The 23,999-nt window shown below is 59.4% G+C and overlaps 2 protein-coding genes across 2 annotated transcripts; one reads left to right on the top strand and one right to left on the bottom strand.

Annotated features, from left to right (window-relative positions):
• Positions 1 to 3,342: 3,342 nt before the first annotated feature.
• On the bottom strand, positions 3,343 to 9,754 carry SLC35B1 (solute carrier family 35 member B1). The gene is made up of 9 exons (XM_053965556.1): positions 9,571 to 9,754; positions 8,874 to 8,977; positions 8,638 to 8,768; positions 7,206 to 7,236; positions 6,539 to 6,696; positions 4,929 to 5,055; positions 4,407 to 4,513; positions 3,931 to 4,084; positions 3,343 to 3,704 (listed from the first exon to the last, which is right to left on the bottom strand). The coding sequence occupies exons 1-9, from the start codon at positions 9,747 to 9,749 to the stop codon at positions 3,652 to 3,654; spliced, it is 1,044 nt and encodes a 347-aa protein (XP_053821531.1). The 5' UTR covers positions 9,750 to 9,754; the 3' UTR covers positions 3,343 to 3,651.
• Positions 9,755 to 10,629: 875 nt separating this feature from the next.
• KAT7 (lysine acetyltransferase 7) lies at positions 10,630 to 23,334 on the top strand. The gene is made up of 15 exons (XM_053965279.1): positions 10,630 to 10,903; positions 12,230 to 12,377; positions 13,671 to 13,847; positions 14,562 to 14,801; positions 15,264 to 15,346; positions 15,557 to 15,646; positions 16,199 to 16,297; positions 16,436 to 16,546; positions 17,466 to 17,657; positions 18,288 to 18,377; positions 18,838 to 18,978; positions 19,355 to 19,448; positions 19,588 to 19,734; positions 20,268 to 20,374; positions 21,598 to 23,334. The coding sequence occupies exons 1-15, from the start codon at positions 10,889 to 10,891 to the stop codon at positions 21,697 to 21,699; spliced, it is 1,836 nt and encodes a 611-aa protein (XP_053821254.1). The 5' UTR covers positions 10,630 to 10,888; the 3' UTR covers positions 21,700 to 23,334.
• Positions 23,335 to 23,999: the final 665 nt, after the last annotated feature.

The following is a 23,999-nucleotide window of genomic DNA, read 5'->3' as shown; positions in this document are numbered from 1 at the left end:
AGCCCTGCAGTGGCAGCTTCCCTTCCCCGTGAATTAACGGGGCAGGAGGGGAGGGGAAATATCCCCACCTTCAACAGCTCCTCCAGTGGAGAGAGGTTAAGCAGTTATTTTCCTGTGTAAATAAAATATCGGTGCCTCTTACAGAAATACATCAAATATTGATGTCTTTTGTATTTGTGTAGAAAAGAGTGGGGGAATTGGTCCCCTCTAGGTCCGAGGCAGGAATCCAGAGGGTTGCAGGATTTTCCTTCAGGTGGATTTTCCTTCCCTGGGAGGGCGGGGAGGGGCTGGGATGGAATTCCCAGAGCAGCTGTGGCTGCCCCTGGATCCCTGGGAGTGTCCCAGGCCAGGCTGGACAGGGCTTGGAGCAGCCTGGGACGGTGGGAGGTGTCCTTGGGTGGAACTGGATGAGCTTTGAGGTCCTTCCAACCCAAACCCACTCTGGAATTGTGTGATGGAGGCACGCAGATCCCAAACCATGACAGTCCAGCACAGCCCTAAATTCTGTGCAAACCCACAGGGACCAGCCCTTCCACGAGGGAATTCCTGCTGCTGTGCAGGGTCAGGCCCCTCTTAAACCATTTCCCACCCAGGTTTCCTTCCCTGACTCCCAAACACCTCCAGAAACCTTCCCTCAGTCCCTGCTGCTATGATTAAAAAGCCACTTTTGTTTGGGAGAAAACAAACACCGCCTAAAACAAACCCTGCCCTGGAGGTTTCAGTCGAGGGGAATCTGCTGGGTTGCTATTTTTACCTGGATTGGAGAGGCATCAAAGCTGATTTTGGAGGAGAGGAGGAACTCAGCCTTTCAATTGACAACGGCGAGCGAGCAGCTCCCCCAGCCCTGAGCGGGCTCTGCTGCTCGTTAGCAGCAGCTCCTGATGAGGCTGCTCTTGTTTTCCAGGCTGCTTTTGATCCCACACTCATTAAAACCTCATCCTGCTGTGGAATTGTTTCCCTCTCCCCAAACCTCGGCACCTGCAGGATGGGGGGGCCCAGAGCTTTGTCCCCAAAGTCCCCCAAATTCATCCCGAGGCAGCTTTTCCCCTCAAACAGGAGCTCGTCCTCGGGGAGCACAGCCTCTGGCCCAGCTCCCTCCCAGCCCAAACCATTCCAGGATTTTGTTTTCCCAGCCACGCTCACAACAAAACAAATTAACAAACGAGGGGTTTATTGCCTTGGAATATTCAGGGTTTGGGGTATTTGGAGCAGAGTTTGCTGCTGGTCTCTGCTCCTGCCCCAGGGCTGCCTCCAGCTCCCTCCTGGGGCCTCCAAACAGCGAGTTTGTGAAGGGAAAATCCCAATATTTGATTCGATGTGGGGACAGTTAAACCAAACCTTCAGGGAAGCAAATCATCAAATCATCCTCCAGCCTGGAAACCTTTCCTTGCTGTCCCCAAAACATCCTCGAGGTATTTCAAAGGAATGCCAAGATCCCAAGGGAATAACAGCAATTCCTTGTCCACCTTTACTCTCCCATGACCAGAAAACCATCACTTACACGATTATCTCCATCCCTACAAAATAGCCAAAATTTCAGTCCCCTCCACCTCCCTCTTCAAACATTTGGGGTTTGTTTTTTTTTTTTTTTTTTTTTTGAGCCATCTGCTGCTGGAACTGCAGGAGGAGCAGTGGGGATGAAAGGAGAGGGAGCGGAGCTGCCAAATTCCCGCTGCGGGTGCCGGGCTCAGCTCCTCAATCCCACCTCCCTTTCCCGGCCCGGTTCTGATCGCAGGGGGATCCTCCCCTGATGGAGCTTCCCGGGGCAATTCCAGCAGGAATGTTCTCCCGGGAGAATTCCAGCGGGAACGTTCTCCAGGCACGACGCCGAGCCAGGAGGAGCAGGGCAGGATTTTAGCTCCAAGCCCGGCTCCAGGGGCTCTGCTGGTGGCCGGGAAGGACAAAACAAAATGAAAATAGGGGGGAAAAACCTGGAGGAAAGCTGGATTTGCAGCTGGGTTTGGCTCGAGCAGGGATGGCACAGGAGCCGCTTTCTCCCGGTGCTGGTTGGGAATGGTTAAAGCAGAGTTCCCCCTGCCGGTAACTGAGGCCGGAGCGGGCTGAAATTGGGATCTGAAGCCAACAAAATCCGGGAGGGAGGAAAACTGGGATCGGTTCAGAGCTGCTCAGCTCGGCCCGAGCCATCTGCACCTGCAAATTCTCCCCCTGCCCGGGGCCAGCCCGGCCCCGGCTGTGGGGAAGCAAGCCCCAGGAATTCCCTGCGGGAACGTCCTGCCCCGCCAGGCCAGCCCCAGAACATTCCAGAGCCTCGCTCCTGCCCCAGAATTCCTGTTGGGAAAGAGCTCCTGATCCCAAAGCTGCACAAGGCAGAGGGAGCTCCACTCCCAGAGCTGAGAAAACCCCAATAATCTTTGATTTACCTGGATTTGCATCCCGTGAGCTGGAGAAGGTCTGGTCCAAGCTGGGATTGAGCTGGAGCCAGTGAAGCCCAGAGAGCTGTGGAGACCCTGGGCACTGGGATTTGTCCCTTGGGAATTCTGAGCTGCCTCCAGGTGCATTTACACTGGGAATCACAGAATGGCTGGGGCTGGACGGGACCTTAAATCCCATCCAGTCCCACCCTGGGACACCTCCCAGGATCCCAGGGCTGGATGGGGCTCCCTCGGTCACTTCCTGCCAGGAATAAACCCAACAGGCCTTGGCAGCAGGAATTAAAATCCCTTTTGCCCTTCCCTGGATGCTCTGGCAGCACTCTGTGCATCCCTGGCTCCTCCCTGGGGACAGGAGGAGTCTCCTGAGGTTTCCCCTCAATCCAAGCCCTGCCTCGGGTTGGGAAAAAAAAGGAGCAGAGCCCAAAATCCAAGGAACAGAATCTTCCCTCTCCCGAAGTGCCTTGAAGAAGCAGCAGAGGATGGAAATTCCTCGAATCCCACCCTGTTCTTTCGGGGTTTATTCCAAGGGACAGCTGGATCCAGGCAGGAACATCCCAAAGACTCCTCAGGAGGGGTCAGGAACCCCGGAGAGCTGCTCTGGGAATTCCTGCTGGGGGATCCCAGGGGATGGGAGAGGAGCTGCCCTGGGCGTACCAGGGGGTTCAGCCCCAGAGCTGCCCCAAATTTAGGGAATTCTCATTTCCTGGGAGCCAGGACAGGGAGCTGAGGCAGTCCAGGACTTCCCTGCTGACACATCCCAGTGGGAGAAAATCCAAGGGGCTGCTCTGACCCTCTGGAAAACCCCAAAACAGGAAGGGGGTGCCTCCAACAAGGCTTTAATCCCACAATAACCCCAAAGAACTGGGATCATTCCTCTCCCTCCCTGGAGAGCAGAGCTGGGTCCCCCCCAAATCAGCCAAATCCCCAAAAAAATTCCCGGAGAAGCAGCCATTGTCTGGTTTTCTTTAATAAAGATAGGAAGGATTTGTGTTTTCCTGTTAAGGCAAGGATCTGCTGCTGCTGCTCGGCTCAGGGGCAGCTCTGATTACACAAAAAAAAAGCAAAATTACACCTCAAACTAAAGGATTACATTTTAGAGACCATTTAGAATTAAAAAACCAAACCAAACTCAACCCAAAAATAAATTCCACACGCTTTCCTTCTGGTTCCCTGTCCTGAGTCCAGTTCCACACCAGATTCTGAGGTACAAGACAATAAATTAAAAGTTCATTCCAACTGCGGGGTCGCCCGATCGACCTCAATGCGACGTCTTCTTCACCCCCTTCCCGAATTTGGCATCGAGCCCAAGGCCTGGCAGGAGACAAAACACAAGGTTTGTGTTCTTCAAACCAGCAGGGAGATGGGAATTTTGGGAAAAATCAGCTGAATATCCCCAAATTCACCCATGGAATGAGCTGGAAGGGACCGAATCGCTCTGCCCGTCCCGCACGCCCTCCGGAGCGTCCTCGTCCCGTTCCCATGGGTTTGAGGAGCTCCCAGGGCAGGGATCCCGTGGGTTTTCCCCCCCAAAACTCACCCAGGAACACCAGGACGGTGCCCACCCACTGCATGGGGCTGATGGGGTTGGCAAAGAGCACCACGGAGGCCAGGATGGTGAAGAACTTGCGGGTGGTGGTGATGATGGAGCAGGTCAGGGGCCCGAAGTACACCACGGTCATGAAGATGAAACTCTGCCCCAACCAGAACGGAGCCCCCGTCACTGGCACTGCCAGGACAGGCAGCCAGGGGGAAATCCCAAAGGATCTCCCTTCAAATCCTGCATCTTCCTGGGTTCAAGTGGGTTTATGGCATCCTGGGATGGGCTGGGGGGGGCTTGAAACTCATCCAGGGGCGCCTTCCCCAATCCCAGGGTGCTCCAACCTGGCCTGGGACCCTGCCAGGGATGGGGCAGCCACAGATTCCCTGGGAATTCCATCCCAGCCCCTCCCAGGGAAGGAAACCCCACCCAAAATCCCATCCCTGACCCCGTGGGACCCAGCCCAGGGCACCGACCTGGCCCAGGGCGCTGGTGAGGCCGAAGAGGAGGATGTTGGAGATGATGCTGGGATAACGCTCCGTGAAACTCAGGAACTCCCAGAGCTCCCCCGTGAACAGGATCCCTGGAAAACAGCGCGGGAGGAGCAGCCTGGGTGGGGATTCCTGCCCACGTGGGGTCAGGTTGGGCTCAGGACCCCCAAACCAGGGAGTGAGCCCCACAAACGCCAGCAGGAAACACCAGCAGCAGAAGCGATCGCCCTCCTGGTTAATTAGTGAAAGGAAGAGCCTTAACTGGGATCAAATTCCAGCAGAACACTCCCCAGCAATTAATCAGGAGTGCTAATCCTGGAATGGTTGGGCTGGAAGGGACCTGAAAGCCGCTCCAGTGCCAGGGGCAGCTCCCAGCCCTCCTGGGCTCCAGTCTGAGCTCCCAGCTGGGGCAGGAGCTGCTCTGGGAGCTCCAGGAGAGCCCGGGGAGGGGCAGGGCTGAGAAAAAAACCCCAAAAACCCCCAAGAAAACCAAGCCTGGCTCCTCACCTGCCCCCAGGAAGAGCGTGGACCAGAGGTTGACGTTGAGCATCATGTGGTTGGAGCCCGTCTGGTAGTGAGCCCTCATGTGGTCCTGGGACACCCCCGTGAGCCCGTCCAGGGTCAGCGACAGCAGCTGGGCACAGACAGACGGACGGACGGACGGGGCACCGACAGACAGACAGGGCACAGACAGAGAGGGCACAGATGGGGGACAGACAGACAGACAGGGGGCACAGACAGACAGACAGGACACAGACAGACAGGGAACAGACGGGGGACAGACAGACAGACAGGGCACAGACAGACAGACAGGACACAGACAGACAGACAGACAGGGAACAGATGGGGGACAGACAGACAGACAGGGGACAGACAGACAAATGGGGCACAGACAGACAGGGAACAGATGGGGGACAGACAGACAGGGCACAGACAGACAGACAGGGGGCACAGACAGACAGGGGACAGACAGGGAACAGACAGACAGACAGGGCACAGACAGACGGACAGGGCACAGGGGACAGATGGGGACAGACATCGGGGCACAGACAGACAAGGGACAGACAGACAGACAAATGGGGGACAGACAGACAGATGGGAACAGACAGACAGGGGATGGACAGACAGATGGGGATAGACAGGGCACAGACAAGACAGATGGGGACAGACAGACAGAGAGGGGACGGATGGGGGACAGACAGACAGACAGGGCACAGAAAGACAAATGGGGGACAGATGGGGGACGGACAGACAGATGGGAACAGACAGACAGGGGACAGACAGACAGACAGGATGGGAACAGATGAGGAGAGATGGACAGGGCACAGACAGACAGAGCACAGATGGGGACAGACAGACAGACAGGGACAGACAGACAGACGGGGCACACGGTCAGGCCCCCGTTCTTCTCCCCAGGGAAACGGCGATTCCCCCTTGTCCAGCAGCGCCCGACAGGGGCGGCCAGAGGGGCTGGAGGGGGGAGCAGGTGTAACCCAGGAGTAAATCCCACCTGGGAGCAGGTGTAACCCAGGAGTAAATCCCACCTGGGAGCAGGTGTAACCCAGGAGTAAATCCCACCTGGGAGCAGGTGTAACCCAGGAGTAAATCCCACCTGGGAGCAGGTGTAACCCAGGAGTAAATCCCACCTGGGAGCAGGTGTAACCTAGGGGTAAATCCCACCTGGGAGCAGGTGTAACCCAGGGATAAAACCCACCTGGGAGCAGGTGTAACCCAGGGGTAAATCCCACCTGAGAGTTTCTCCCAGGTGTAAATCCACCCTGAAACCCTGGAATTTATCCCAGGTGAGGGGATAAATCCCACCTGGAAGCCTGGGGTGTATCCCAGGTGTAAATCCCACCTGGGAGCAGAGGTAACCCAGGAGTAAATCCCACCTGGGAGCAGGTGTAACCCAGGTGTAAATCCCACCTGGGAGCCCGGGGTGTATCCCAGGTGTAAATCCCACCTAAAACCCTGGAATTTACCCCAGGCCAGGGTGTAAATCCCACCTGAGTCCCCCGGGGCTCCTGCCAGGTGTCACCCCCGAGGCCCGGCCCTGTGGGGTCCCTGTGGGGTCCCTGTGGGGTCCTGTGGGGTCCCTGTGGGGTCCCTGCACTCACCAGGAGCAGCTCCCCGTAGCCAAAGACGTGCTCGGTGTCCCCTGTCCCTTTTTTGGGCTTGTAGAGGAACAGGGCCACCCCCGCCACGATGAGCAGCACGCACAGGTACTTGGCTGGGGGGTACCTCTTCCGCAGCAGGGTCACCCCCAGGAGCATCACTGGGGAAAGGGAGATCAAAAACGGCCCCAAAATCCACTAATGGGAATTAAACCCCAAAAAGGAAACCCCCAGGAGCATCACTGGGGAAAGGGAGGTCAAATATTGCCCCAAAATCCACCCACGGGAATTAAACCCCAAAAAAGAAACCCCCAGCAGCATCATTGGGGAGAGAGAGCTTAAAAACTGCCCCAAAATCCACCCACGGGAATTAAACCCCAAAAAAGAAACCCCCAGCAGCATCACTGGGGAAAGGGACATCAAAAATTGCCCCAAAATCCACCCACGGGAATGAAACCCCAAAAATGTCACCCCCAGCAGCATCATTGGGGAGAGAGAGCTTAAAAACTGCCCCAAAATCCACCCACGGGAATTAAACCCCACAAAGTCGTTCCCAAATCATGCCTGGGGAGACAGAACATCACACCCTGACCCCAAACCCCTCCCTGGGATGGAAGCCAGCCCAGCCCCACAACTCCACAAACCCCCCAAAAACGGGCAAAGCTCTCACCTGGGATGGGTTTGCAGGACTTGCCCAGGACCTGGGAAGGGAAGATGGGCGTTAACGAGCCGAGCCCCAAAGTGAGACCCCAAAGAGGAGAGAGAGCCCCCCAAAGAGACCCCAAAGAGAGAGAGAGCCCCCCAAAGAGACCCCAAAGAGAGAGAGAGCCCCCCAAAGAGACCCCAAAGAGAGAGAGAGCCCCCCAAAGAGGAGAGAGACCCCAAAAAGAGACCCCAAAGAGAGAGAGAGCCCCCCAAAGAAACCCCAAAGAGAGAGAGAGCCCCCCAGAGAGACCCCAAAGAGAGAGAGAGACCCCCAAAGAGAGAGACCCCCAAAGAGAGAGACCCCCAAAGAGAGAGACCCCCAAAGAGAGACAGAGCCCCCCAGAGAGACCCCCAGAGAGAGAGAGAGCCCAAAGTGAGAGCCCCAGAGAGGGAGAGCCCCCCAAACAGAGAAATCCCAAAGAGAGAGAGAGAGCCCCCCAAAAAGAGAGAGCCCCCCAGAGTGAGAGAGAGACCCCCAAAGAGAGAGAGAGACCCCCAAAGCCCCCCGGGGCAGCTGAGACTCCGCAGGGAGAGCTCAGCCCCTGCCTCAGAGGGAGTGACCCCAGATCCCTGCCAGGTGACACTGCCACCATTCCTGTCCCTTCTTGTGACCCCAGGAAAATGGCAGGGTGGGTGCCACAGCCAGGGTCCCCTCGGTGTCACAGCCAGGGTCCCCATGTCCCCTGGGTGGGGTGGCTGTGTCCCAGCCCCGTCCTCATGTCCCCCCTGGGTGGGGCAGCTGTGTCCCCCTGTGTCCCCCTCAGTGGGGCAGCTGTGTCCCCATGTCCCCCCATGTCCCCCCGTGTCCCCGTGCCCACCTGGGTGGGGTAGCTGTCCCCCATGTCCCCCCGTGTCCCCGTGCCCACCTGGGTGGGGCAGCTATGTCCCTGTGTCCCCCCGTGTCCCCCCATGTCCCCCCGTGTCCCCATGCCCACCTGGGTGGGGCAGCTGTATCCTCGCGTCCCCCCGTGTCCCCCCCTGTCCCCGTGCCCACCTGGGTGGGGTAGCTGTGTCCCCATGTCCCCCCGTGTCCCCGTGTCCCCGTGCCCACCTGGGTGGGGTAGCTGTGTCCCCATGTCCCTGTGTCCCCCCGTGTCCCCGTGCCCACCTGGGTGGGGTAGCTGTGTCCCCATGTCCCCCCGTGTCCCCGTGCCCACCTGGGTGGGGTAGCTGTGTCCCCATGTCCCTGTGTCCCCCCGTGTCCCCGTGTCCCCCCGTGTCCACCTGGGTGGGGTAGCTGTCCCCCCGTGTCCCCGTGCCCACCTGGGTGGGGTAGCTGTCCCCCCGTGTCCCCCCGTGTCCCCATGTCCCCCCGTGTCCCCGTGCCCACCTGGGTGGGGTAGCTGTCCCCCCGTGTCCCCCCGTGTCCCCATGTCCCCCCGTGTCCCCGTGCCCACCTGGGTGGGGTAGCTGACGAACTGCAGGGCGGAGTTGCTGGACACCATGGCGCCCAGGTAGGACAGCGAGCAGGCCCCGTAGAGCCAGCCCCGCGTGCGGTCCGGCCGCGCCGCGTCCACCAGGCGGATCACTGCGGGGACAGCGGCGGCTCAGGAGCGGCCCCGGCCCCGCCGCCACCGGCCCGGGGCTCCGGGGGCTCCGGGGGCACCGGGGGGACCGGGGGCACCGGACTTACGGAGCTTGGCGAAGGCGGCGTTGATCACGCACTGGATGAACACGAGCGTCAGCGCGTACTTGAACTTCTCCTGCTTCGCGCCCTCCCCGTAGCGGCCCCGGGTGCTGCGGGACGGACACCGGGACACCGGTGACACCGGGGACACCGGGACAGAGCGGGACCGGCACCGGGGACACCGGGGACAGAGAGGGACCGGCACCGGGGACACCGGGGACACGGGAGACAGAGCGGGACCGGCACCGGGGACAGAGCGGGACAGAGAGGGACCAGCACCGGGGACACCGGGGACACGGGGGACACAGCGGGACCGGCACCGGGGACAGAGGGGGACCGGCACCGGGGACAGAGCGGGACAGAGAGGGACCAGCACCGGGGACACCGGGGACACGGGGGACACAGCGGGACCGGCACCGGGGACAGAGGGGGACCGGCACCGGGGACACCGGGGACACCGGGACAGAGCGGGACCGGCCCCGGGGACACCGGGACAGGCACCGGGACAGAGCGGGACCAGCACCGGGGACAGAGCGGGACCGGCACCGGGGACACCGGGGACAGAACGCAGGGGAAGGCGAGAACACGGCAAGGAGCGGCGCGCCCCGGCCCGCTCCGGCTGCCCGGGTCTGCCCCGGTCCCTCCTCCCCAGAGCCCCCAGCCCCGCGCCCCTCGCCGGTGCCCCCCGCCCCGCGCCCCTCACATGCTCTCCTGCAGGATGCCGTAGTAGAAGTAGCAGGCGAACACGCCGAGGAAGCAGACGGGCAGGCGGAGGCGCTCGGGCAGCCCCGCGGCCGCGCTCGCTCCCATGGTGGCGGCGGGGCCGCTCAGCGCGGGCGGCACCTCCAGCGCCACATCCCGCGGCGCCCCGGGCGGCCTCATCGGCCCCGCCGCGCCCGCCCCGCCCCGCGCCGCCCAACGCGCCGCCGGACCCGCCGCTGGGGGAAAGGCGGGCGAGGCGCGCTGGGGACGGCGCGGGGCAGGGCGGGGGCCGCGCACCGCGATCCCCGAGCCCTCCGCGGGGCTGAGCCCGCCGCGGTTCGGCCGCGATGGGACCGGCGGTGTGCGGGGCGGCGCAGGCAGTACCGGGTGCACCCCAACCTTAGGGGCCTTCTCGATGCGCGGCGCCCGCGGGAGCGCCACCCGATGTGGAGCGCGGCGATTGGCTGGGCCGAGGGGGCGGGATAGAGGGACGGGCTCTGATTGGTGGTCCCGGCGGAGTGGCTCCGCCTACTCTGTGCGACGCCGAGCGGGGCCTTCCGGGGTCCTTCCGCCGGTCTGGGCCCGGCTCGAACCCGGCGGGGCGGAGGTGTCGGATCCCGGCCAGGTTCGGTTCCGCCCTTCCCAAGGCCCCGTTCAGTCGCTCCCGCTGCTCCAAGCCGCGCCTCTGGGAGGTTCCCGGGCTCGGCGGGGCCGGGGAGGGACGAACCCCCGCCATGGCACTTTGTCCTTCACAGTTCCTCTCATCCTTCCGGGAATTCCAACACGATTCACAATCCCCGGGCCACACATCCCACCTCCAGGGCGCTGCTTCCCGCAGGCTCCGCGGAGGAGCTGCCGGTGCTGCAATTCCCGAGGCTTCTCCACACCGCGAGGGAGCTCTGGAAGCTCCTCCGCCTCAGCGGGGCGCTGCCCGCACTTAACACGGCGGCCTCGGTAACGGGAGCCGGGCCTGTGCCCTTATCAAAGATGGCGGCCGCAACGGCCGCCCCCGCCCGCTGCCCCAATCAAAGATGGCGGCGCGCGGCTTCACTGTCGGCGGCGCCTGCCCGGCTCCAAGATGGCGCGCGGTCACGTGACGGGGGGTGTGGGCCGCGTCCCGGCGGAAGCGTGAGGGACCGAGCAGGGAACAGCGGCTGGCGGCGGCGGGAGCGGGGCTGGCGCCGCAGGAGCAGACGTGCCGCAGGGCGGGGGACACGGCTGTCACCACGGAGTCCGCCAGCAGCAACAACGCGGCGGCCACCGCCGCTTCGCGGGCAGCGGGCGCCGGGGACCAGGCAACCTCGCTGCCCCCGCCCAGGATGCAGCGCAGGAAGGTGAGCACGGCCGGGAAACGGGGGAGGCGGCCGGCGGGGAGACCGGTGAGCTCGGGCCGCTGCTTTCTGCCCTTCCCCAGCCCCTCCGCTCCCTCTCCCGGCTCCAAAACTGGGGGAAAAATAGCGGCCTTGAGCCCCCAGCGCCCGCCTCCCGCGCTCTCTGATTGGCTGGAGCACTAGCAGGCCGCGCGCTGATTGGCCGCGCTGCCTGTCACTCATCACCCCCAACGGCTGCCGTTTCCCCTCCCCCGCGCCGCCAGCGGGGCCCGCCCCTTGCCGTTTCCGATTGGACACGCGCTCGGAGAACCGGCCGTCTATTGGACGGGTCTCCGTGCCGGGCTGGCCGCTGATTGGCTATTGCTGATGTCCATCCCCGCCCCCAACGGTCACCTCCCCGCGCGAGCCTCGATTCTCCCTTCCCCCATCGCGCCGCGGCCCCCCCACCACGGTCGTCGTTGCCGTGGGAGCAAGCCTCGCGCTGATTGGCTGCCGTTCGCTGTCAGTCACGCGCGGTGGCGGCCCGCCTTTTTGCTCCTCGGGCTGCCATTGGTGGGCCTCCCTTTCGGCCCCGCCCACGCACGCTGTGATTGGCTGGGGCCGGCGCGGCTCCGCTGGGGGCAAAACAAAGCGGCGCGGGGGCCGCGCTCCCGCCACCGGCGCGAGGCGCCCCGCCCACTCCCCCTCATGGCGGCCACGCCCCTCCCCGGTCCCCTCACGGCCGCCGCCATCGCCGCCCCCTCACGGCCCTGCCCGCGCCGGGCTCCCGCAGCCGCCCCCCGGCCCCGAGCGGCACCTGCCGAGACCCCCGGCCTCCCCTCACGGTGTTACCGTTCAACCGCACCTGGAAATTAGGCACTAGCCTGGAATGGGGGGGGAATAAAATTAAAGCTTTTGGGTTGGAGTGTGGGCGGCGTAATAATGAGAAATGAAGTAAAATACTGTGTTGGTGTTAAATAACAGAAAGGGAAAGGAGAAAAAATTGCAATTGCTGACCGGTTCCAGGCGCCCTTCTGACATCCAGATTGCTCCCCCCCCCCGCTTTAGGATAATTCTGATAATTCCTCCAGTTTATATCCTGGAAATGACACCCCGTGGTGGAAAATATCCCTTCGGGCTTGAGGGATCACCTGTCCCGGTTTGTTTTTTGGAAACTCCTCACTGCCAGAGCAGGAGACACAAAAAGAAGAAAAAAAGAATCCCTGACTTGGCCTAAACCTCATGGGTCACCCTTGCTGAAGGCTGTGGAGAATATGAAATATTCGCTGAGTTTGTTGCGGTTTTTGGCGGTAGCAGCACAGCGTTTCAGTGCAGCGCGTGCCGTTGCAGAGGAACGCGGGCAGCAGCTCGGATGGAACGGAGGACTCGGATTTCTCCACGGATCCCGAGCACACGGACAGCTCCGAGAGCGACGGCACCTCCCGCAGATCCGCCCGCGTCACCCGCTCCTCGGCCCGGCTCAGCCAGAGCTCCCAGGGTGAGGGAAGGGCTCTCCTCCAACTGGGGAAAGGCTCTTCCTTAAACTGTGGAAAGCCTTTCCTTAAACCGGGGCAAGGCTCCTCAAACTGGGGAAAGGCTCCTCCTTAAACTGTGGAAAGTCTTTCCTTAAACCGGGGCAAGGATCCTTAAACTGGGGAAAGCTTTTCCTTAAACCAGGGCAAGGCTCCTTAAACTGGGGAAAGCCTTTCCTCAAACCGGGCAAGGCTCCTTAAACTGGGGAAAGGCTCCTCCTTAAACTGGGGAAAGGTTTTCCTTAAACTGGGGAAAGGCTCCTCCTTGAACTGGGGAAAGCTTTTCCTTAAACCCGGGAAAGGCTCTTCTTTAAACCGGGGCTAAGCTCCTCCTCAAACCAGGGAAAGGTTCCTCCTCAAACCAGGGAAAAGCCTTTCCTTAAACCGGGGCTAGGCTCCTCCTTAAACCGGGGTTAGGCTCCTCTTCAAACCCTGGAAAAGTTCCTCCTCAAACCGGGGAAAAGCTCCTCCTCAAACGGGGGAAAGGTTCCTCCTTAAACTAGGGAAAAGCCTTTCCTTAAACCGGGGCAAGGCTTCTCTTCAAACTGGAGAGAAGCTTCTTAAACTGGGGAAAAGCTCCTCCTTAAACGGGGGCAAGGCTCTTCCAGCCCCACACACAAATCCCAGCTGCAGCTCCACAGGCAATCCTGCTGTTCCCCAGGGTTATGGCTTCTTATCTAAACTAAGGGATCTTTGCTTCTCCAAATGGGAGATGGGTGCTAATTACGGGTCAATTAAGCTGTTAAACCCGGAGAAAGCTGCTGTCACTCCAGATTGCTCCAAGTGTCCTGAGATTTTATCAGGCAAGGTGACGTGAGCAGGACTGAGCCGCAAGGTGTCAGTCAGCGAGGGACAGGGGGGCCCTGTGGGTGCTGTGGTGTGACTGTGGTGTCCTTGTGGGTGCTGTGGTGTGACTGTGGTGTGACTGTGGTGTCCCTGTGGGTGCCGTGGGGTGACTGTGGTGTCCCTATGGTGTGACTGTGGTGTTCCCCGTGGTGTGACTGTGGTGTCCCTGTGGGTGCTGTGGTGTGGTTGTGGTGTCCCCTCAGTGCTGTGGTGTGGCTGTGGTGTGACTGTGGTGTCCCTGTGGGTGCCATGGTGTGACTGTGGTGTCCCCTCAGTGCTGTGGTGTCCCCGTGGTGTGACTGTGGTGTCCCCTCAGTGCTGTGGTGTCCCCGTGGTTCCTGTGGTGTCTCTGTGGTTCTTGTGGTGTCCCCGCGGTGTCCCCCGGTGTAACTGTCCCGTTTCCCCGGGAGCAGACTCCAGCCCGGTGCGGAACGCGCCGGCGTTCGGGCCGGACGAGCCGGTGTACTCCACGCGGAGGGTGACCCGCAGCCAGCAGCAGCCGGCTCCTGTCACCCCCAAGAAGTACCCGCTGCGACAGACCCGCTCCTCCGGCTCCGAGACCGAGCAGGCCGTGGACTTCTCTGACAGAGGTACCCGCAGGGGCAGGGAGCACTGCACTGGTACCTAGAGGGGCAGGGAATGCTGCATTGGTGCCCAGAGGGACAGGGAGCACTGCACTGGTACCCAGAGGGGCAGGGAGCACTGCACTGGTACCCAGAGGGGCAGGGAGCACTGCACTGGTACCCAGAGGGGCAGGGAGCACTGCATTGGTACCCAGAGCACAGGGAATGCTTCTCCATTGGTACCCAGAGAGGCAGGGAATGCTGCATTGGTACCCACAGGGGCAGGGAGCCCTGCACTGGTACCTAGAGGGGCAGGGAATGCTGCATTGGTGCCCAGAGGGACAGGGAGCACTGCACTGGTACCCAGAGGGGCAGGGAATGCTGCATTGGTGCCCACAGAGGCAGGGAATGCTGCATTGGTACCCAGAGGGGCAGGGAATGCTGCACTGGTACCCACAGGGACAGGGAGCACTGCATTGGTACCCAGAGCACAGGGAATGCTTCTCCATTGGTACCCAGAGAGGCAGGGAATGCTGCATTGGTACCCACAGGGACAGGGAATGCTGCATTGGTACCCACAGGGGCAGGGAGCACTGCATTGGTACCCAGAGCACAGGGAATGCTCCGTTGGTACCCACAGGGACACGGAGTGCTGCTCCCGGGGTGGGAGAGGCTCTGTGCAGCCCCTGAGGCGTTTTCGGGAGCTCTCCCCTCAGCTCTGTCCCCTCTGCTCCTCCCCAGACACCAAAAACGCGGCGGATCACGACGAGTCGCCGCCCCGCACGCCCACGGGGAACGCGCCGTCCTCGGAGTCCGACATCGACATCTCCAGCCCCAACGTGTCCCACGACGAGAGCCTGGCCAAGGACATGTCCATGAAGGACTCGGGCAGCGACCTCTCGCACCGGCCCAAGCGCCGCCGCTTCCACGAGAGCTACAACTTCAACATGAAGTGTCCCACTCCTGGCTGCAACTCCCTGGGTAATCCCCGCGGCCCTGGCAGTCCTGCTCCGGGATTCCTGCTTGGCTGGGTGGAAATCCTAAAAGTAGGAAGGGAATCAGGGTCAGGAATGTCAAGGAGCGGGTCTGGAGGAGGGATGTGAAGCATAAATACAGGGATGTTATTCCTGGAGGTGTTTTCTGTTTTGGGGGGTGACAGGATGAGGAAGCAGACAGGAGGGTGAGCACAGGTGTGGGAGGAAATGTCCCAGATTTGTGGAACTGGTTTTTGCCAGAAACAGGATTTCAGTGCCAAACTATTGCAGATCCCTGGCCGCTTTGGCTTAGTGTGAGAAACCAGGAAGTTTCTTCCTCCTATCCCCCTGTCGATGATCCTGTGAGGAATCTGCCCATCTGGGACACTTCCTCCACCTCTTTGGAATAATTTGTCACAAGTTTTGTATCATTTGTCACAAGTTTTGTTGTTTTTCTGACCCCTTGCAGGACACCTGACCGGGAAGCACGAGCGCCACTTCTCCATCTCGGGCTGCCCTCTCTACCACAACCTCTCAGCAGATGAGTGCAAGGTAAACCTGAATGGTTTTGCCTTCTGATTTCTCCTCCTTTGGGATTTTTAGGACAAAATGCTGAGCCTTGTGATCTGTGAGCATCAAACAGTTCACAGCTGCGTGCTGCTGTGCTTGGCTGTGCAGCAGCAGCATTTGTGTGTCTCACCTGGAAGGGCAGGGGCTGACAGGAGGTGGCTGCAGCCCTGACAGGTGAATTTTGGCCTCCAGGTGCGAGCGCAGAGCCGGGACAAGCAGATTGAGGAGCGGATGTTGGCCCACAGGCAGGATGACAACAACAGGCACGCCACCAGGCACCAGGTAAGGGGCACAGCCTCAGCTCCCAGCTCCCAGCACAGGGCTTGGGGCCCAGGCTCCCTTCTCCACATCCTGAGGAGCTGCTGGGGCAATCCTGACCCTGCCCAGCTGCCATTCCAGAGGGGGAATTCCCTGGATCCCCTCAGTGAGGTTGGAGCAGGCAGGGAGAGCAGAGCTGTGTTCTCAGGATGATCCTTCCCCTTCATCTGGATGTGCAGGACCAGGGAATTCCTGCAGAGCTGTAAACTGCAATTTCCCTCTGAGTAACCAGCAGAGAGCCAAACCAGAGGAATGACATTTCCCAGTCCCTGAGTCAGCTGGGAGCTCTTCCCCAGCATGGAGCATTCCGTGGGGAGCTCACCTTGTCCTGTGGTGGGAAGGAAAATTTCCTGCTTTGCATTCCTGTGCTGCAGCTGCAGTGCCCTGTGATTAGCAGAGGATCTGGCTCAGACCTCATGGAATGGCAGCCAGGACAGAATTCTTTGGGGTGGGCAGGGAAGGGGGAGGTTTGGAGGGGCTGCAGCCTCTCAAGGTCCCACCTGGGCTTTCTTTCAGGCCCCCACAGAGAGGCAGCTGCGGTACAAAGAGAAGGTGGCTGAGCTCAGGAAGAAGAGGAACTCGGGGCTCAGCAAGGAGCAGAAGGAGAAATACATGGTAAAAGCAGGAATTCTATCCTTTCATCCCCCCCGGGGATGGAGTGTGGCTCTCCCAGTCATCCTGCAGCACTCCCAGCTAGAAAAGCTGCAGGATCCAACAGCTCAGCAGCCAAAGCGCTGTCCTTTGGTTTTCCAGGAGCACAGGCAAACCTATGGCAACACCAGGGAGCCTCTCCTGGAGAACCTGACCAGCGAGTACGACCTGGAGCTGTTCCGCAGGGCTCAGGCCCGCGCCTCCGAGGACCTGGTGAGATCCCTGCCCCTGGCACAGCCCCGGGGGCTCTGTGGGACCCTGGGGGCAGCACGGGGAGCTGGGCAGCAGCTCCAGGCCAGCTCAGTCAGCCCGGGCTGGGGGTGAGTGCCAGCCATCCCCAGGGAGTGCTGGAGCTGAGCTCTGCGCTCAGGAATGTGTGGTGACATTCCAGGGGTGCTCCCGGGGGACAGTGACAGCTTCAGTGTCCCTTCTGAGGGCTGGTGGCAGCAAAAGCCACCTCGGCCTTAGCCCGTGACTGAGTTCACAGGCTGGTGTTGCTGAAGCTCCCGAGGAGCTTCCCAAAGCCACATCCCATTCCAGAGAGGGATCAAACGATCCTTTGATGCTTTCCTGGGACAGTTGGGGCACCTTGGGCTGTGTCATGGAGCCCCAGGATGGACTGGGCTGGAAAAGCCCTCTGAGGTCATCGAGTGCCACCCGCGACCTGACACCACCTTGTCACCAAGTGCCACATCCAGGCTCTTCTAAACACCTCCAGGGATGGCGGCACTTCCCTGGGCAGCCCCTTCCAATTCCCAATCCCTCTTTCTGGGAAGAAATTCCTCCTCATGTGCAGCCTAACCTGGCCTGGCACAGCTTGGGGCCGTGTCCTCGTGTCCTGCAGTTCCCTGGGAGCAGAGCCTGGCCCCACCCTGGCTGCACCCTGAAGAGCCAGGAGATGTCCCCTGATCCTTTTCTCCAGGATAAACACCCTCAGCTGCTCCTCACAGCACTTGTGCCCCGTCCCTGTGGCTCAGGAAAGGAGCAGGGAGTGGCGAGGAGCTGTAGGAATTTCATGAAAGACAAATCCAGAAAACTCGAAACCGATTTCCTCCAGGAGAACAAATCCCAATTCCCCTCGTGCCTCTTGGAATGAAACTTTTTGGCTAACCCTGCTTTTCCCTCGGGGCAGGAGAAGCTGAGGCTGCAGGGGCAGATCACTGAGGGCAGCAACATGATCAAGACCATCGCGTTCGGGCGCTACGAGCTGGACACGTGGTACCACTCGCCCTACCCCGAGGAGTACGCGCGCCTCGGGCGCCTCTACATGTGCGAGTTCTGCCTCAAGTACATGAAGAGCCAGACCATCCTGCGCAGGCACATGGTGAGGGCTGGGGGTTAGTCCTGCTGGGAATGCTGCTGTGGGGTCAGGGAATGGCTCATTCCCACTGGGAATGCTGCTGTGTGGTCAGGGAGAGCTCATTCCCACTGGGAATGCTGTTGTGGGATCAGGGAGAGCTCAGTCCCGCTGGGAATGCTGCTGTGGGGTCAGGGAGTGGCTCATTCCCACTGGGAATGCTGCTGTGGGGTCAGGCAATGGCTCATTCCCACTGGGAATGCTGCTGTGGGGTCAGGGAGTGGCTCATTCCCACTGGGAATGCTGCTGTGGGGTCAGGGAATGGCTCAGTCCTGCTGGGAATGCTGCTGTGGGGTCAGGGAATGGCTCATTCCCACTGGGAATGCTGCTGTGGGGTCAGGGAGTGGCTCATTCCCGCTGGGAATGCTGTTGTGGGATCAGGGAGAGCTCAGTCCTGCTGGGAATGCTGCTGTGGGGTCAGGGAGAGCTCATTCCATCTGGGAATGCCGCTGTGGCACCGATGCCCAGCCAGGCTCAGCCCGTGCACGTGGCAGTGTCTGGCACCAGGCTGGCGTGGCTGGGTTGCAGCGGCAGGCCAGGCTGCAGCTCCCTGTCCCCAGGCCAGCGGTGACAGCCCCGCTTTTGTCCCTGTCCCAGGCCAAGTGTGTCTGGAAGCACCCCCCGGGGGACGAGATCTACCGCAAGGGCTCCATCTCCGTGTTCGAGGTGGACGGCAAGAAGAACAAGGTGAGAGGGAGCAGGCTGGGCCCTGCTGGCCCCGCAGCCTGCCGGGGTGGCCCTGCTGGCCCCGCAGCCTGCCGGGGTGGCCCTGCTGGCCCCGCAGCCTGCCGGGGTGGCCCTGCTGGCCCTGCAGCCTGCCGGGGTGGCCCTGCGGCCTGCCGGGGTGGCCCTGCTGGCCCTGCTCACGCAGGGGCTGCTGCAGTTTGGCCATTTCTTCACGAGTTTTGCTGCTGCTCCTGTGGTGCTCCCAGCAGCTCCCTCTGCGTCTCACCCAGCAGAGGTGAGGGGTGGGATTCAGGCTCATCCATTTCTGTCACCAATGGAATTGTTTCCTGACCCAGCTGCTCTGTTTCCCCATCATTTCTCAGATGATTCTGACTCTTTTTGTCCTTTTCCCAGGTGGTTTTGTCCACATTTGGGGTATCCCACAGGAGTAAACACCTGCATCTCTTTTTTTTGTGCCCAGATCTACTGCCAGAACCTGTGTCTGCTGGCAAAGCTTTTCCTGGACCACAAAACCCTTTATTATGATGTGGAACCCTTCCTCTTCTATGTCATGACGGAGGCTGACAACACTGGCTGCCACCTGATCGGGTATTTCTCCAAGGTCAGTGGAAAACATTCATCCCCCACCTCACTAAAATGGGATTTAGGGCCCCCTTATCAGCACTGAATCCCTTTTGCAGTCTCAGGATTTGCTGCTTTTGGGAGCAGATAAAAGTCCAAGGCTGAGCTGCAGGGGTTGTTCTGTTTGCTGAGGGATTGCAGGTGTTGTGCAATCTTTTCTCATTCCCAGCAAAAGCCAAGCCAGCTCCAAGGAATTGTTGTTGCCAGGAAGCAGAGTGGTGTCTTCGTTAGGGAGAAAGAAACTGGGAAGGAATGTGGAGGAAAATACATTAAAATAAATATTTATCACCATGATTAAAAAAAAAAACAGCTAAAGGAATAAAAATTCTGAGTTTTGCCCCTGCTCTTGTTTCCAGGAGAAGAATTCCTTCCTCAACTACAACGTGTCCTGCATCCTGACCATGCCCCAGTACATGAGACAAGGCTATGGCAAAATGCTCATTGACTTCAGTGAGTGTTGGGGGGGAAATTCCAGGGACAAATCCCTCCAGCTCCACCAGGAAATCTCACCTGCCTGCTGCTGCTGGAGCAGCTTCCATCCTGGCTCGTTCCTGAGTCGTTTAAGTATGGTTATTTTTACATTTTTTAGGCTATTTGCTGTCTAAAGTAGAAGAAAAAGTTGGCTCCCCAGAGCGTCCCCTGTCTGACCTGGGCCTGATCAGCTACAGGAGCTACTGGAAGGAAGTTCTGCTGCGGTACCTGCACAACTTCCAGGGCAAGGAGATCTCCATCAAAGGTCAGGGGGGATTTTGGGAACATCCCTGTGCCTCTCAGGCCTGCCTCACCCACCCAGGTGTTTGTGGAGCACTGAGTTTCATGGGATGTTCCCGTGGTTGGGAATGGGCCATTTGCAGCATTTTGAAAGGATGAATTGGCTGCTTGATGAAAAAACGTCAATTTTTAAAAGATTCAGCAAAAAGCTTCATCCAGCTGTGTATTAGAATGTTTATTTTAACAAACAAGAAAAAAAAAAAAAAAGGCTCCAGCAGCCAATATTGAGAATATTTGGCCTTTCTTTAATGGCATTTCTCTGTTGGTGGCACCTGGGAGGATGTGGGATTTCCTGGGGACACGAGGTACCCTGGAAAAGCAGGATTGCATCTTCTCTCAGGGGATTTCTTACAGATCCCAAACCCTGCACCCCCAAACCCCTGCAATCCCGGCTGTGCCTGCTCAGTCCCACATTCCTGAGGGGATTGCACCGAGCTGCTGCCGGAGCCCTGGGCTCTGGGGGCTGTTTCAGAGGCTCTGGGTGGGCTCTGATTGCAGAGATCAGCCAGGAGACCGCCGTGAACCCCGTGGACATCGTCAGCACCCTGCAGGCCCTGCAGATGCTCAAGTACTGGAAGGGCAAACACCTGGTCCTCAAGAGACAGGTGAGCCTGGGCCTTCCTGGGGGCATCTCCCTTCACCTCCTCCATTTCCTTGCTGCAATCAGGGCTTCCCTGGGTTCTCCTCCTTTTCCTTGCTGCAATCAGGGCTTCCCTGGGTTCTCCTCCTTTTCCTTGCTGGAATCAGGGCTTCCCTGGGTTCTCCTCCTTTTCCTTGCTGCAATCAGAGGTTCCCTGGGTTCTCCTCCTTTTCCTTCCTGCAATCAGGCTTTCCATGGGTTCTCCTCCTTTTCCTTGCTGGAATCAGGGCTTCCCTGGGTTCTCCTCCTTTTCCTTGCTGGAATCAGGGCTTCCATAGATTCTCCTCCTTTTCCTTGCTGGAATCAGGGCTTCCATGGGTTCTCCTCCTTTTCCTTGCTGGAATCAGAGGTTCCCTGGGTTCTCCTCCTTTTCCTTCCTGCAGTCAGGGCTTCCATGGGTTCTCCAGCCTGCTCGTTCTCATCTCCAAATAAAACAGGAGGTGGGAATCCAACCTTGTTCTTCAGCAGGGCAGGAATGAGCCCTGCAGGACAGCCCAAAATCCCACCCTGAGCATCCCTGGGAGGGGTATCCAAACACCCCTGGAGCTCTGGCAGCCTCAGGGCCCTGCCCATTCCCTGTTCCAGTGCCCACCACCCCCTGGATGGAGAACTTTTCCCTAAAATCCAACCCAACCCTCCCTGGCCCGCTGTGAACGGGACTGGTGGAGCCCTGCATGGCTCCTGCTTGTTCCCTCCCTGATCAATCCCTGGGTGGTGGGGTTTGAACCCCAAACCTTCTCCCTTCCCTGGGGCCCCTTTGGAGCTCCATTGAAGGGCTTCTAGAAAACTCCACGGGGGAGAAGTTGTTCTTTTGGGGTAACTTTGGTGTTACTTTGCTGTTATTGTGCTGTTGTTTTGCTGTAACTCTGCTGTTGTTTTGGTGTTGTTTTGGCCTTGTTTTGCTGTAACTCTGCTGTTGTTTTGGTGTTTTTTTCCCTTGTTTTGCTGTAACTCTGCTGTTGTTTTGGTGTTTTTTTCCCTTGTTTTGCTGTAACTCTGCTGTTGTTTTGGTGTTACTATGCTGTTATTTTGGTGTTTTTTTTGGTGTTACTTTGCTGTTACTCTGCAGTTATTTTGCTGCTCCTTTGAGGCATTAATGGCTGAGCCCCCCTCCCCTTTGTGCTGCTGTCCCAGGGGTGATTCCCCACCAGGATCAGCCCTGACCTGCCCCTCCCCTGCTCTCCCCAGGACCTGATTGATGAGTGGATCGCCAAGGAGGCCAAGAGGTCCAACAGCAACAAGACCATGGATCCCAGCTGCCTGAAGTGGACCCCTCCCAAGGGCACCTAAGTGTCCCCGCCAGTGTCCCCAGCAGAGAAGCGCCGTAGGGATCCGTGTGGTGCCGTGGTGGTTGGCTGCTGCAGTGTCCCCAGGGCGGGTCACCCCCGGGCTGGCCTGGCCTGGCCCCGTGTCCCCACAGTTCTGAGGAACTCGGATGTTTCGGCCTCAGTGAGGCCGCGAGGACTGGAAGTGTCTGGGAGCCCCAGGAAGCTGAGGAGCTCTGACTGCTGGGCCTGTCCCTGTCCCTGCTGTCCTGCTCCGTCCCCCTGTCCCTCCTGCAGCTTCCCTGGCTGCTGGGGTCACCCCTGGCTCTTGGACAATGCTGGAAATGCTTCTCTGGGGCAGCCCTGGCTCCCCCAGCGCCGCGGTGGCAGCGACGTCGGCTCCTGTCCCGTTCCCTGTCTGAAATAGCTTTAGTGGGATCATTCCCCCTCTCTCCCAGCAGTTTTCCCTAGGATCCAGCAGATCCTCACTTAGTTCCTGTTGTACAGCCAGAATTGCACCTCCTGCACCTGAGGGAGCCACTGGGTGTCCCTGTCACCCCCTCCTGGAGCCACCACAGCCCTGCTGGAAGCACCTCTGGATTAGAATTCCCATTTTTCCTGGTGTGTATCTCGTGGAATTGCTGAGTTCCTGTACATAAACAGCCTGCTGAGTGTGTTCCCCTGGAGATGTTTTTTCCCAGAGCAGCCTTCCTGGAATTGCAGGTCCCTTTTTATTGGAGTTTTTTTTTTCCCCTCCAGGGTGAAGGAATCCAAACTTTGGCCTTTTCCAAAGAGCCACAAGAACTCCCAGCACCAATTCCAGGAGCTGTTGGGTTGCTGTGCTCCAGGGAGGGATGGATTCCCTGGCAGAGGAAAAAAAAAAACAAACCTTTGATTCCTCCCTCCCATCAGCAGAAATATCCCAGAATGGCCTCCCAGTAAAAACCACTGTCCTCGTGCCACCCGTGCCTGTGTGGCTCCAGTGTCACTGGCAGAGGGGACAGCCCTGGGAAGGGGCTGGATTCCCTGGTCCCAGTGCTGGATTCCCTGGTCCCAGTGCTGATTTCAGTGATCCCAGTGCTGATTTCAGTGATCCCAGTGCTGGATTCCCTGGTCCCAGTGCTGATTTCAGTGATCCCAGTGCTGGATTCCCTGGTCCCAGTGCTGATTTCAGTGATCCAGTGCTGGATTCCCTGGTCCCAGTGCTGGATTCCCTGGTCCCATGGCTGATTTCCTTGATCTCAGTGCTGATTTCAGTGATCCCAGTGCTGGATTCCCTGGTCCCAGTGTTGGATTCCCTGATCCCAGTGCTGATTTCCTCCATCCCAGTGATCCCTCACGGAACAGGGTGTGAAATGAAGCACTCCTGGGAAGGTGGGAGCCATTCCCATCAACCCACTGCCCCATCCTGACTGGAAAAGTTCCCTGCTGCTCCTCTGGCTCCCTGCCTTTCTCCTGGAGCCCCAAACCAGCCCCAGCCCCTCGCTGCTCGTGGGCATTACTGACTCCTGCTGTCCCTGCTGCCCAGCTGGCATTCCCAGGAATGTCCCAGGCAGTGGCTCTGGGGCAGGGAAGGGGCGAGGCCGTGCTCCTGCTCCCGTCCCTGCTGGGCTGTGCTGCTCCTGTACCCACTCCTCAATAAAAGCATGTTCCTGCTCCAGCCGTGACTCCTGCTTTCCCTGCAGCTCCAGGGAGCAGCAGCTGCTCCTCCGTGTCCCCAGGGCTCCTCTGGAACCCATCCCCAGGCCTGGGGGTTTTAGGATTGGGACTGGAGCAGCCTCGGGGTTGGGTCTCTCCCAGACATCCTGCTTTGTTTAGTTCCAGTGCTTTAAACCCTTCCCATGAAGGAATTTTTCCCTGATACCCATCCTAAACCTCCCCTGGCACCTGAGGCTGTTCTTGGGACAAGAAGAGTTTTCCCCACATGGAGTTTTCCCCTTTTCCATGAAGGAATTTTCCCTGATACCCATCCTAAACCTCCCCTGGCACAACCTGAGGCCGTTCTTGGGACCAGAAGAGTTTTCCCTCACTAAATTCCCCAAGATCTCCCTGAATTTCCAGGAGCTGCTCTGTGCTTCCTGATCCTTCTCCCACTGGAACTCCTGCTGGCTGCTCCCTTTTGCTGGGATGGTTTGGGGCAGGATGTGGCAGGGAACAGAGGCTGATATTCCCAAAAGGAACCGGGGGAAGCAGGAAGAAACGGGAGCTAAATCCATGCAGTGACTTCAGCTGTTCCTATTGTGATCCTCAATCCATGGGGACAATCCCTGTGCCCCCGGCCCCCCCCCTGCTGTCCCAAACCCACGGAAAGAGCCGGACCAGCCT

Source organism: Vidua chalybeata, chromosome 26 (assembly GCF_026979565.1).
Source record: "Vidua chalybeata isolate OUT-0048 chromosome 26, bVidCha1 merged haplotype, whole genome shotgun sequence".
NCBI classification, from domain to species: domain Eukaryota; kingdom Metazoa; phylum Chordata; class Aves; order Passeriformes; family Viduidae; genus Vidua; species Vidua chalybeata.
This window is presented reverse-complemented; position numbering and strand designations above follow the sequence as displayed.

What these genes read in the sequence shown, in the direction of transcription:
- SLC35B1 (XM_053965556.1), bottom strand. Translation starts at nt 9,749, where the DNA reads ATGAGGCCGCCCGGGGCGCCGCGGGATGTGGCGCTGGAGGTGCCGCCC. An exon ending in GTCCTGCAAACCCATCCCAG is followed by an intron (nt 6,697 to 7,205) that starts GTGAGAGCTTTG and finishes CCCTTTCCCCAG; the next exon opens with TGATGCTCCTGGGGGTGACC. An exon ending in CACCGTCCTGGTGTTCCTGG is followed by an intron (nt 3,705 to 3,930) that starts GTGAGTTTTGGG and finishes GTCTCCTGCCAG; the next exon opens with GCCTTGGGCTCGATGCCAAA.
- KAT7 (XM_053965279.1), top strand. An exon ending in AGCAGAAGGAGAAATACATG is followed by an intron (nt 16,298 to 16,435) that starts GTAAAAGCAGGA and finishes TTGGTTTTCCAG; the next exon opens with GAGCACAGGCAAACCTATGG. An exon ending in CCATCCTGCGCAGGCACATG is followed by an intron (nt 17,658 to 18,287) that starts GTGAGGGCTGGG and finishes TCCCTGTCCCAG; the next exon opens with GCCAAGTGTGTCTGGAAGCA.